We start from the raw sequence: 12388 nt of genomic DNA, 5'->3' as shown, positions 1-12388 counted from the left end.
TAATTGGCACAAGGACCCACAGCCAGTAAGTGGCAGGGCTGGCCCTGCCTTATCATCCAGAGCCCATGAACTAAAACAGCATAGTTCATCCCTGCGGCCCTCCGAGTCCTTCCTTTCTCTCGTCTTTCCTACCCCTTCACCATCCAGGTTTGTGTTGTCTAAGATGCTGAGCCGAGGGACAGGGAGGTGACAGTTACCCAGAGGTCACCCTCGCTCTCGAGAAGCTCCAGCTGGAGCAGGGTGGGAGCCCAGGGTTTGCAAATTCAGGGTCAAAGGTGACCTGAGTGGGTCCTGTAAGAGGGAAATGTGTGAAGGGCTGAGATCTCAGGGGGCAGAGGGGTCCGTACCAGCTGCGGGAAGGGGGCTTGGGAAGATTGTCAGCAGGTGTCTGGAGCGGACTGTGGCACCTCTCATGCATACTAACCGGGCTCCCAGAGTTCCCACGTGGGCAGGTGACAGGTACATGCCTGGCACTCAGAAGCAGGCAGGAAGAGCTGGCAACTTACATACATCTCTTGCACTTCTCTGCGGATTATGAAGGGCTTCTCTCTTCCACTCCTCTAATAGCCTGGGGAGCCAGCTGGGCCATTTGCATTATAGAGGGGGGCTGACAGAGGCCCAGGACGGGTAATGCACTTGGCCAACTGCTCCTGTAGAGCCTGGCTATCAACCCAGGGCTCCAGACTCTGGGGCCTAGGGAGACCCCTGTCTGATGCAGACCTGATATATGGAAAGTCCCTATGTGCTCCCAAGGCTGACAAGGGCATAGCAGGTGAGCAAGCGGAGGCCCCCGACTACCAGAAGACTGGTGATGTTGAACCTGGAGCAAGAAAGCTGCTCTGAGATCCATCATGAGCAGCACAGCGACAGGAAGCACTTGCACTGTGCTTGTTGCTTTCCTCTGCATTGGTCCACCTGTGCAGCTTTCCCAACAATGACCTTTTGAGGTCACTACTACTCTTATCTCATTCTGCAGGTGAGGAAACTGAGGCACGAGGTCAGGACATCACTTGAACCCGAACGAGGTTAGACAACTAGCTGCCAGCAGAGACAGGAGGATAGCCCACAAGGTCTGGCTGCACCGTCCCACCTCCCAGCGAGGGGAGGGCTTGCTGGAGACTCTGGGCACCCCGCGCACCTACTCTCACTGCCAGGAACACCAGCATCCTGATGCTTCCTGCTCCTGTTCCTGGGTTTCTAGCCTCTGAGTCTTTGCTTATGCCCCGCCTGAGCCTGGCACGCCCATCTCTGCCCCAACCTCTCTGTTGTGGGCCATTTGAAAGGTGCTTAATAAAATCACAGTGTTGGGGTGCCTGGGGGGATCAGGTGGTGGAGTGTCTGACTCTTGGTTTCGGCTCAGGTCATGATCTCAGGGTTGTGGAGTTGAGCCCTACTTCGGGCTCCATGCGGGGAGTGAGCCTGAAATCCCCTCTCCCCCTCTCCCTCTGTTCCTTCCCCACTCATGCGCGTGCTCTCTCCAATAAATAAAAAAAAACCTTAAAAAATAAAATACAATCACAGCGCTTCCATGTGACTATTAAACTGATGTGTCTGGGATGGCCTGACTCAGTGGGTCTCAATTTCCCCCATAGGCAGCAGGCAGTGTCTGGAGATAGTTTTGGTTGTCACGTAGGGGGAGGGGCTGGGTGCTACTGGCGTCCAGTGGTTTTTCTATTGGCGTCTACTGGTTCTCCTGGATTGTTCTGGGGAGACAGGGAGGATGATGTCATAACCCAGGAGCTGATGAGGAAGAGAACGCCCCCTCACAGGGCTGCTTGAGTAAGGGAGTGAGATGAGCTGAGTGGTGGGATGAACCAAGCAAGGATGGGGGACAGAGTGGGCCCAGAGTGTCATCAGCCATTTAAAAAAAAAATCGCAATTCTGGCTGTTGTTTAATTGTTACTGGCTTTAACTACAGGACATAAAATTGCACCATTTCGGGGCACTTGGGTGGCTCAGTGGGTTAAAGCCTCTCCCTTTGGCTCAGGTCATGATCCCAGTGTCCTGGGATGGAGCCCCGCATCGGGCTCTCTGCTTAGCGAGGAGCCTGCTTCCTCCTCTCTCTCTGCCTGCCTCTCTGCTTACTTGTGATCTCTGTCTGTCAAATAAATAAATAAAATCTTTTAAAAAAAACTGCACCATTTCTTGACTGGTACAAGCTCGCAGAGGAGAAAGGCGATGTGGCTGGTGGGTGACACAGCCCCAAACAGTGCAAACGCACTTCACAGCTCTCACCAGCCCTGTTCCCCGCCCCGACAGTAGCCCACGCCCAATTGGCACTTCCAAATAGAAGACTTCCCATCAAAATCCAGATTTCTGGATTTTCCTGAAAACTTGGAAGATCTCTGGAGCCAGATCTCTGGCTGGTTAATGACATCTCTGGGATTCACGTCCCTCCTCTAGGACATGGGGACAGTGACAGTGCTGGCACCTGTGGTGAATTAGGAAGTACAAAGCAAACATTTGGCCCCATGGAAATGTGTACCCAGATGCTCAGGGCAAGGGGAGTCATCACAGCCCAAAGCGGAAACAATCCACTTGTCCACCAGCCAACCGGTAAATGGAGAAGCTGACATGAAATACACACACCAAGAGAGTATTGTTCAGCTACAAGACAGAATGAAGTTCTGACACACACTATGATGTGGACCGACCTTGAGAACATCACACTGGGGGGAAGAAGACAGATGCAAAATCTGGAACGTCCACAACAGAGAAACCCAATGAGACAGAGAGCAGATTAGCGGATGACCGAGGCTGGAAAGTGTGGGGTAGGGGGAAAGCAAGTGCTTTGGCACGGGGTTTCCTTTACGGCTAGTAGAAACGTTCTGGAACGAGATACAGGTGATGGCTGCACAGCACCGTGAATGGACTATACCCCACTGAACTGCAGACTTTAAAATCATCAATTTCATGTTACGTGGCTTTTATCTCAATTGAAAAAATGACCAAACCTCCCACAGAGTGCTTAGAACACAGTGTGGCCTTGAATAAGTACTTGATAAACATCAGGTTGGTTAATACTAACACTCCCAGCACAGTTCTTTTTCTCTTCATTGTCACAAGGTGTCTGACTCCATTTTTTAAACTTTGACAATGCCAGTGTCTAAGCCGGGTCCTGCCTCTTCCTCTCCGGCCCCACATCTGGGCAAGCTGATAAGCAAGCCTGAGGACAGGGGGCTCCCTCCTTTGCTGCCATGGGAGATGCAAATCACGGAGGCCCTGGCCCCAGGGCAGGAACCCTCACTCTAGCCACACCCCTCAACCGAACAAAAACCCAAACCAGGTGCCTTTCCTTCCTCTTCTCAGGGAGATGCAGACCTGCACTTCCCAGAAACCTCAATTATGCAAGCAAGTAGTCATGCATATCCTCCATCACCAAACTACATTTTTTTGGGGGGTGCTCCCTGCCACCACTGCAGGATAGATAGAACATTTGTTGTGATCCCTATCATTCAGCCGCCCTGGGCCTGTACTCCCCCGCGACAGAGGTAGAGGAGGGGCATGCCTCTTTACACAGAGCACATGCTTTCCAGTTGGCCACAGTCTCCACCATTACCAACTGCTCACTCTTGGACTCCTGTACACATTTACTCGATCTGCCCAGCCCCTATGGGTGGGGAGTTCTGTAGGCCCAAGTCTAAGAGAAAGTTGTCCAGAGGCAGGTCTGCAGCTGGGAGATGGTTTCCATTTCCATTCCCCTTGCCCTGGTCTGAAGACACCCTGGTTCAGCCCAGCCCAGGGCCTGCCGGCCTGTGGACACTGTACCTTCATAGAGAATGCCCTGGTCATCCCTGGTCTGGAGGGGTCCCAGCTTCCAGTGCCGCCCACTCTTGTCTGTCACCACCGCCCCTGTGGGCAGAGCCTCAAGTGAGGTTGTCACCCGGCTCCGCTTCAGTGTCTGTGGGCTTCTCTTCGTCGCCTGCGGGCTTCGCTTGGTTGCCTGTGGGCTGCTTTTGGGGGTTGGGGGTCTGCTCCAGGACCCTGCGGAATGATGCTCAGATTAAAGAAAAAGCAGCATCTGGGAGAACACAGTTATATGGGTAATAGGACAATGCTTGCCACTCTGCTCATTTATTCATTTGCTCATTCAACAGATGCTTCCCGGGACCTTTCATGAGTCAGAGCCTTGTGGGATAAAGCTGGAGATCCAGACAGGACTCAGACCTGGGCCCTGTCCCTTGGGAGCCCCTAATTTGGTGCGGGAGGCTGATCTGGACATAGTTGGTCAGAACTGAGTCTGAAACAGGGCCATAGAGAGGAATATGAGAAAAAGATTTTTGGTGCCTTGAGAAGTCAAGAGAGGCTTTCTGGAGGAGGGGACATTTGAATTGGGTCTTGTTGGATGAGCAGAATTTTATGAAGGAGAAAAAAGACATTCCAGATACTCAACCAGAAACATCCCAAACCAGGCCCTGGCCTTGTGCTGAGTATAAAGAAGCTTCAGAAATTTGTTAGACCAAGACCCTGTCCTTGAGGGGCTCCCAGTCTGGCAAGAGAATGGGATGGTCATGGTCAGGAGAGAGATGTGGACACAAGAAAGGATATTGTCTAATGCATTCTTCCCACCCACCATCCACCTAAGGCATAGAATGGCAAGAGGCAGAGGGGTCTGGAGGATAACAGGGGATGGAAGCAAGGCACCGAGGGCTGAGACTTTAGATCCAAGGGCCACCTGGGAGGGAGATGAGCACAGGGTCCTCAAGACTCCCACACTTGCTGGCAGGCACCAGACTTATGGAGATGAATCTACCTGGTCCCTGCCCACACAGGACTGTCAGTCCAGCAAGTGAGGCAGAAAGGATGAGGGCCCCAGGCAGGGTAGAGGATGCCCGAGCAGGGGAACGAAGCCCGGAACTCTGTCCAACAACCCGCCTTTTCCCCATCGAGTCAAGCGGGATTGACCCCAACTCTTACCTTTGGATCTCACAGTATCTTCAGACCCAGAACTGTCACCATCTAAGCAGAGGGATGAGGAGGGGGAGGTGACAGAGCTGGACCATTTCACTTTCTTACAAGGGATCTCAGGACTGGAGTTGCTTTGTCTCCTTGAGCCTATAGAAAGGGAGACCAGACACAAACTGGGATTACAAAGCCTCTTCTAGGAACCCCTAAACCAGGAACTCTGAGGGCACATTCGACTACTCTCTTCCCTTGGACCCCCAGAGCCAAGTATTGGTTCTCTTGTCACCTAAATATCTAAGCAAACTTCCCTTCATTTTAGTTATTTGCTTTTCCTCCTTGGGTCTTGGCGTCTCTTGTGTGTCTTCTATTGCTTTGTCATTCTGCTTTCTTCTAGGCAATTTCTTTGAATCTATCTTCCAATTTGCTAATTCTCCCTTCAGCTTTGTCTGGTCAGCAGTTAAACCATCCAGCAAGTTTCTGGTCACCATGATGATGTTTGGTTCCTTTTCAAATTGTTTTGGTTCCTTTACAATTCTAACTAACTTCTGCTTCTTCACCATATTTTGAATTTCTTCTTTTATTTCTTTAACTATGTTAAGTGTGTTTCGGACATATTCTCATCTGTTAATTCTGAGGTCTCTGGTCATCATGGGTGTGATTTTATAGTTTGTTGTTTGTCCTGACACTGGCCTTTTCCTGGTGTCTTTTATTTTAAAGATTTTATTTATTCATTTGAAAGAGAGCAGGAAAGCAAGCAAGAGAGCACAAGCAGCAGAGGGAGACGGAGAAGAAGATTCCCCACTGAACTGAAAGCCTGGTGTGGGGCTCGATCCTAGGACCTTGGAATCGTGACCTGAGCTGAAGGCAGATGTCCAGTCAAATGAGCTACCCAGGTGTCTTTCCTGGTATCTTTTGATTGACTGGGAGCTCCTGGTCCTAAGAGAATTCTCTAAGGCAGAGGCAGCAGGAGAGAATCTTAAGCATGCTCCACACCCAGCACAGAGCCTCATCCGGGCTCAGTCTCATGATCCCAAGATCATGACCTGAGCCAAAATCAAGAGTCAGATCCTTAACTGACTGAGCCACCTAGGCGCTCCTCTAAGATCTGTCTTTTTTTTTTTTTTTAAAAAGATTTTATTTATTTATTTAACAGACAAAGCTCACAAGTAAGCAGAGAGGCAGGCAGAGAGAGAGAGAGGAGAAAGCAGGCTCCCTGCTGAGCAGAGAGCCCAATGAGGGGCTCGATCCCAGGACCCCTGAGATCATGACCTGAGCCGAAGGCAGATGCTTTAATCCACTGAGCCACCCAGGTGCCCCGTGTCTTTTTTTTTTTTTTAAGATTTTATTTATTTATTTGACAGAGAGAGAGAGAGAGAGAGAGAGATCACAAGTAGGCAGAGAGGCAGGCAGAGAGAGAGGAAGGGAAGCAGGCTCCCTGCTGAGCAGAGAGCCCAACGTGGGGCTTGATCCCAGGACTCTGGGATCATGACTTGAGCCGAAGGCAGAGGCCTTAACCCACTGAGCCACCCAGGCACCCCTCTTCTTCTTCTTCTTCTTCTTCTTCTTGTTTTTGAAAGAGAGAGCATGAGTATGAGTGGGAGGAGGGGCAGAAGGAGAGAGAATAGAATCTTAAGCAGGCTTCTCATGCAGTATGGAGCCTGACACAGGGCTCCATTCCAAGACTCTGAGATTGTGACCTGAGCCAAAATCAAGTGTCAGACACTTAACTGACTGAGCCACCCAGGCGCCCCCACTTTCCACAAAGATCTTTTCAAAATGCAAATCATATTGTATCTCCCACTTGGTAGAAACCCTCCACAGCTCCCGACTACATCAGTGATTACTAACCTCCTTACCCAGGGTCTACAGAGCCCTGCCTATCTACCCCAGTCAAGATGTCCGCCTTTATTTTTCCTACATGCATGCCTCCCCCCCACCACATGGCCTTTCCCTTTACCGTGCCCCAGTGTGTGGAACTTTCATGACTCCCTCAACTTGACCCCACTCTTCACTTAGCTAATTTTTATCACCCCTTGGTTTGGGCTCAAATGTGACCTACAAATGAGGCTTTCCCAGATCCCCCCCAGAAACAAAATTCTTTTCAGTGGGTTCCATGATCCATCCATTTCCCTTCTGTTATTATATGCTCTCCTGGTAGTTGCTTATTCAATGTCTGTTTGCCTTACTGACTTTCAAAAGCTCTGAGAAACCAGACACCTGGTACGTATTGTGTGTGTTACTACTTGTCTGGGACAGACAGCACCTAGGTACACAGGAGGCGGTCCAGGTGAATGAATAATGAACCGAGTCCTAGGTTGGCATTAGAGAAGGCCATGGTTAAAACTCAGGCTCTGGGGGCGTCACTGGTTAAGCATCTGACTCTTGGCTTTGGCTCAGGTCATGATCTCAGGGTTGTGAGATCGAGCCCCAAGTCGGGCTCTGTGCTCAGAACAGAGTCTGCTTGAGATTCTCTCTCCCTCTGCCCCTCTTGCTCATGCTTGTGCACTCTCTCTCTCTCACTTTCTGAAATAAATAAATCTTAAAAAAGAAAAAACCAGAAGCAAAACCAAACCCACAGACTCTGAACTCAGGTGAAGGTAAATACTGTCAGCAACTGTCTGGAATGCAGACACGACACCGGAGAGGAGAAGCCATCTTGAGAACTCAAGGCAATAAGCATGGGGGGAAACCCTTCTGTTCAGAATGTCCGAACAGAAAGACGGGGAGAGCCTGGGTCCCTATGGCATCGGGGGACCCCATTCCTCCACTGGACTGGTCCCTGAAGACTTTTTAGTATGAAAAGTAAACCCATTCATTTAAACCCCCCCCACACACACACACACAAACTCTTGAGAAAGCATTTTTCTGTTACTTGCAGCCAAATGCAATCTCAAATGATAAAATGAATGTCATGTATACCAACTTCCTTCTGTGGCCTTCAGACAAGCTCGCTCGCTTTGATTTCTCAAGGCAGGATATGCTTGGGCTTGCCATTGGCCAGGACCTACTGCTGATATTTCACTCATTCAGTCCATCAATTTGTGAGATTTCTCAGCACCCAACTCTGCCAGGTCCTGAGAGGTAGGGCACTGAGAGGAGGGGACGGACGGGGCAGGGTGGTGGCTCAGGAGGTGGCAGAAGTGGGCACCGATTTTGAAGGGAGAATGGCCAAGATTTGCTGGAGAGCTGAAGTTGCGGGATGGGAGAGAAAGAGGACTGAAGGATGGTGACTGCAGAGTCTGGTCTGGGAAACCGGATTACACGGTTGCCACGTATACTGTGATGCAAAGTCTACGGAAGGGATAGATGGGTGGGTGAGAGTCACATCAGGAGCTCAGCCCTGGGCATGTGTGGAGATGCATATGGGACACACAACAGGTGCAGCGGGTGAATACATACACATATGAATTTGGATTTCAGGGGAGGAGTTCAGACTGGAGACAGAAATGTGTGAGTTGTCAACTTTAACGGGGCTGATCAGATGCCAAGAAACTGAGTGTAGACTGAGCCTGAGTCCCCAGGCAGCTCTGGGATCAATGCAGCATCAGACAGGCTGCAAAGGTGACTGTCCTCCCTCCCTAAATGCACGCACACACGCATCATCCCTTGAAGGCCTGGTTCTTACCTCGGAAGGATGACGTACGCGGTCTGACAAAGGTCTGGGACCCTTCATGCTCTGCTAAGGACAAAGGTTTTCCGCAGTAGGGGCAGAACTTGAATGAGGCTTCAATACTTTTGCCACAGTCTGGACAGAAGGTGAACATGCTAGAAAACAAGAAGTGGAGGGAGGGAACAGGAAGCTGAAGGCAAAAACCAAACGCACCACCAGTGAGTCGTCCCCTGCGCTCCCTGTGGTTACCAGACTGGAAAAGGGAGGAAAGTTATCCTGTTGGAGCAGACTGTCTTAGGAAGTGGCCACTTTGGAAATGAATTCCTGGCCCCTGGATTCAGCCTCCAGCCACTCCTCTCTCCCTTGTGGCCTGGGCGGGGGGGGGGGGGGTGATGGGTGTGTGGGTGGTGGTGGTGGTGGTGGTGAAAAGCAGAAAAATGCAACACGGTCGTGCCTCTGAGTTAACGGACATCATGTAGGAGTTCTGCTCCAGGCGTGGGAGCACGGAGGGTTTTCTGCCATCATCTGTGATGTTCATTTCTTGGAACCCACGACAGGGACGGGAGAGAAGGTGAAAGCTGGCCAATCACCCACATTTTCCCCTACACTTCTCGGACACAAAACCCCCATCCCAAGCAGATTGGGGCCACGTGACTAGTTCTGGCCAATGGCATGTGAGTGGAAGTCACTTCCCAGCTGAGGCTGTGAAAAGCTGGAGTTCCTTCTCCATCCACCAGCCCGCAGCTTGGAGACTTCTGGGGGTGGCATGCTCCGGGGGGCGGGGGCATAGCTGCAAAATGGAGGAGGGTGGCCTGGTCCACATTGGAATCTCAGGATCAGCAAATAAACTTATGTCACATGAAGCCACCAGGGCTTTAGAGTTGGTTAGAGCTACGTAGTGGGTCTCATCCTGATGTACTTAGTGAGACACTGGATTTCATAGCACTGTCCTCCAGGCCTTGCCTGTCTCTGGAATATTCCCTAAAACTTTTCAAAATCAAGACCAAAATCACACATAGAACCCACTACAAAGGAGGACAGGGCAGGAGTATTCATTTGCTTGGGCTACCCTCCCTAAACACCACTCCCTGGGTGGTTTCAAGGACAGGAATTAATTTTCTCAGAATTTTTGAGGCTAGAAGTCTGATATCAAGGTGTGAGAATGGGGTGCCTAGGGGGCCTGGGTCTGTCACACGTCTGACTCTTGGTTTCCACTCAGGTCATGATCTCAGGTCCTAAGATTGAGTCCCACACCCCTGCTGAGAACAGGACCTGGCCTACAGAAAGCCTTTTATGGTAGTGGATGTTATTACTGTATCACGCCCTGTGTCCAACTTATATTTCAGTTGTTAATGTTTCCATTTCTCCCTTTCTCTGTCCATAAGTCCTGAGCCTCGCAGGCCTCCCCATTTCCTCTTGGTGCTGACTTATGGAATTCTAGTGCTTGCCCTTGAAAACCCTATGCCATCCAGACAGTGAACGAAAGAAATCTCAGCGAGAGGGGACAAGGGTTCCTCCTCCTGTTGGTCTGCAGAAAAGCAGAAACCATTTTTTTCCTGTAGGAAAGAGTTGCCCTTCCTTCATTTCACACAAACAAGTGGTGTACGACACCAGACACCAAAGACTGTCGCCAAGTATCCTTTAGCCTCCACGAAACCTGTAATTCTGACTGGTTGTGTCACTTGATAATTTGTTGTCCTCATCATGACATTTAAAAGGACATCTCTACCTTCTCGAAGGTACAAATACTGGTGAGTATTTTTGTTAAGCTGGAGAAGTCACCTCCACTTCCCCTTTCTCCCTTTAGGCCACAACAAACCTGAAGCCTTGGTGTTGACATCAGAGCCACAAGATCAAGATTGCCTAGAGGGTGGCTACCCTAAAGAGCTGTTCCAGACTTTGTTTTTAGTGAGAAAATTGTATTTGGGTTAAGCCACTGAGATTTGGGGGCTGCTGCTACTGCAGCGTAGTCTAGCCTCAACAGACTAGCATACTAGAACTTTACTAGGTTACTTATGAAACGAGAAATATGAAAATCCGGGCATGCCTGGGTGGCTCAGTCAGTGAAGCAGCTGCCTTCGGCTCAGGTCATGATCGAGGGGTCCTGGGACTGAATCCTGGAACAGGCTCCCTGCTCAGCGGGGAGTCTGCTTCTCCTGCCCCCTCTGCCCCCACCCCTGCTCATGCTCTCTCTAAAAAATAAATAAAAATTTAAAAAAATGAAAATCCATGGCATTTTTAAGTGGCTTTGCTTTATGTGGAATTTTCCCCAGTGCCAAGTGCCTTGGTTAAAGATGGCCTCTAGGGCGGGGCAAAAGTCTAACTCAATGACCCTGCCATGCCCATGATAACCTTCCTCCTAGGAGTGAAGTCTGAAAGTAGCAACATGGAGGAGATGGAATAGTAGCAGGTGTTGATGGGGAAAAGGCCTTAAGGGGCATGTCCCTGAGGGGATGGTACCTTTAAGGGGTCACAGTCTGGCCCTCCGATTCACTGGGCTGGCAACTCCATCTTAACACTATCCTGTAAGTGAATGAAAGTGGAGAGGTTGACTCAGGCCCACTTCACATATAAGGTTAGTGTTTATTGATCATTGGCAACATAGCCAGCGTGTGCTAAGTTCATTCATTCATTCAGTAATCATTCACTTGAACGCCTGATATGTGCTGACCACTGGGATACAGCAGCAAAGGCAACAAACAGGCTCCTGACTGGAGAAAGCTCACATTCTAGTGTCAGAAGGGGACATTAATAAACAAATGAGCAACAGTTTAATAGGTCAGATGAATTTAGTGCTATAGAAAACGCTCAAGAAATACGGATGGAAGAAGGGAGTTTCCAAGTGAAGTCACCAGTTGAAGATCACATGGCTAGGACTTAAACCCAAGGCTCCAACACTCAGGGGTCTTTATCATTCATTCACCCATTTATTTTATTTATTCAACAATATTTACTGAACATCTCTGTGTTAAGAATTACGTCCATCGGGGCACCTGGGTAGCTCAGTGGGTTAAGCCTCTGCTTTCGGCTCAGGTCATGATCTCAGGGTTCTGGGATCAAGCCCTGCATCGGACTCTGCTCAGCAGGGAGCCTGCTTCCCCCTCTCTCTGCCCGCCTCTCTGCCTACTTGTGATCATCTCTGTGTCAAATAAATAAAATCTTAAAAAAAAAAAAATGTTTCCGTCCTGGCATGTTCTCAGCCACAGCACAGCAGAAGAGCTAAAGGCTGGATTCCATCTCCCAGCAGGAGGGACAGGTGTCGAGATAACCCGGATTCGCCTAGGCCCCGCCCTCAAAAGAAACCAGGGATGACGTAGTGCCAAGGAGGGGCACCTGTCAAACTCCTCACTAGCTCCGCCCACCTCGGTCGTAGTCACGACCACCAAGAGTCAACAAGTGGCTTGCAGGGGTCGCAAGGGCAGGGCAGTTATCCCGGCCGCCAGAAGTTTCTTTCATCCAGACCCCTGCCCCCGGGGACTGGTCTTCCACAAAGGATCGTGCAGACGGCATAGGCACCACTACTGGACTGCGGTCAGTGGATCGGGAGACCTCCCCCTGCTCCGCCTCACCTTCCCCTCACCTCTGGACTCCGTGACCGGGATAGGGAGCCAGACGGCTGCGGCCAAATTCTCCTACCCTTCCCAAAGAGTAGGACTCACCTTAGCTGTCCTACGCAAACTTCCGGATGGCCGAAAGCGCTGCGCGCGCATCCTCCACCGGGAGGGAGGACAGCTCCCGCGCAGGCGCTGCTGACAACCAGATGGCCCCCGGGCTGTGCCGGGGAGAGATTATTTCCTCATCGTTCACCCCCATTCCACCCTCTTTTGGAAGTTTCCTGGTTCTATTGCGCATGTGCTAACCTGGAGCCAATCA

The 12388-nt window shown here is 50.5% G+C and overlaps 1 protein-coding gene across 5 annotated transcripts in view; it reads right to left on the bottom strand.

Annotated features, from left to right (window-relative positions):
• The window catches only part of VRK3 (VRK serine/threonine kinase 3), a 197096-nt gene that overhangs the window by 21755 nt on the left and 162953 nt on the right, over positions 1 to 12388 (bottom strand). Inside the window, exons 1-5 of one of the 5 annotated variants that reach the window (XM_059151069.1) lie at positions 12175 to 12347; positions 10976 to 11038; positions 8531 to 8670; positions 4918 to 5055; positions 3769 to 3984 (exon numbers count right to left, since the gene is read on the bottom strand). In XM_059151069.1, coding sequence (XP_059007052.1) covers positions 3769 to 3984; positions 4918 to 5055; positions 8531 to 8669 — 493 coding nt within the window. In that variant the 5' untranslated portion in view covers position 8670; positions 10976 to 11038; positions 12175 to 12347. Of the gene's footprint in view, positions 1 to 3768; positions 3985 to 4917; positions 5056 to 8530; positions 8671 to 10975; positions 11039 to 12084; positions 12348 to 12388 lie in introns of those variants that run through there. The other 4 variants (XM_059151068.1, XM_059151067.1, XM_059151065.1 and 1 more) reach the window with 4 other exon arrangements.

The sequence above is a fragment of the Mustela lutreola genome, chromosome 16 (genome assembly GCF_030435805.1).
Source record: "Mustela lutreola isolate mMusLut2 chromosome 16, mMusLut2.pri, whole genome shotgun sequence".
Taxonomy (NCBI): domain Eukaryota; kingdom Metazoa; phylum Chordata; class Mammalia; order Carnivora; family Mustelidae; genus Mustela; species Mustela lutreola.
Note: the sequence above shows the minus strand (reverse complement) of the source record. Positions and strands in the feature narration are given on the sequence as shown.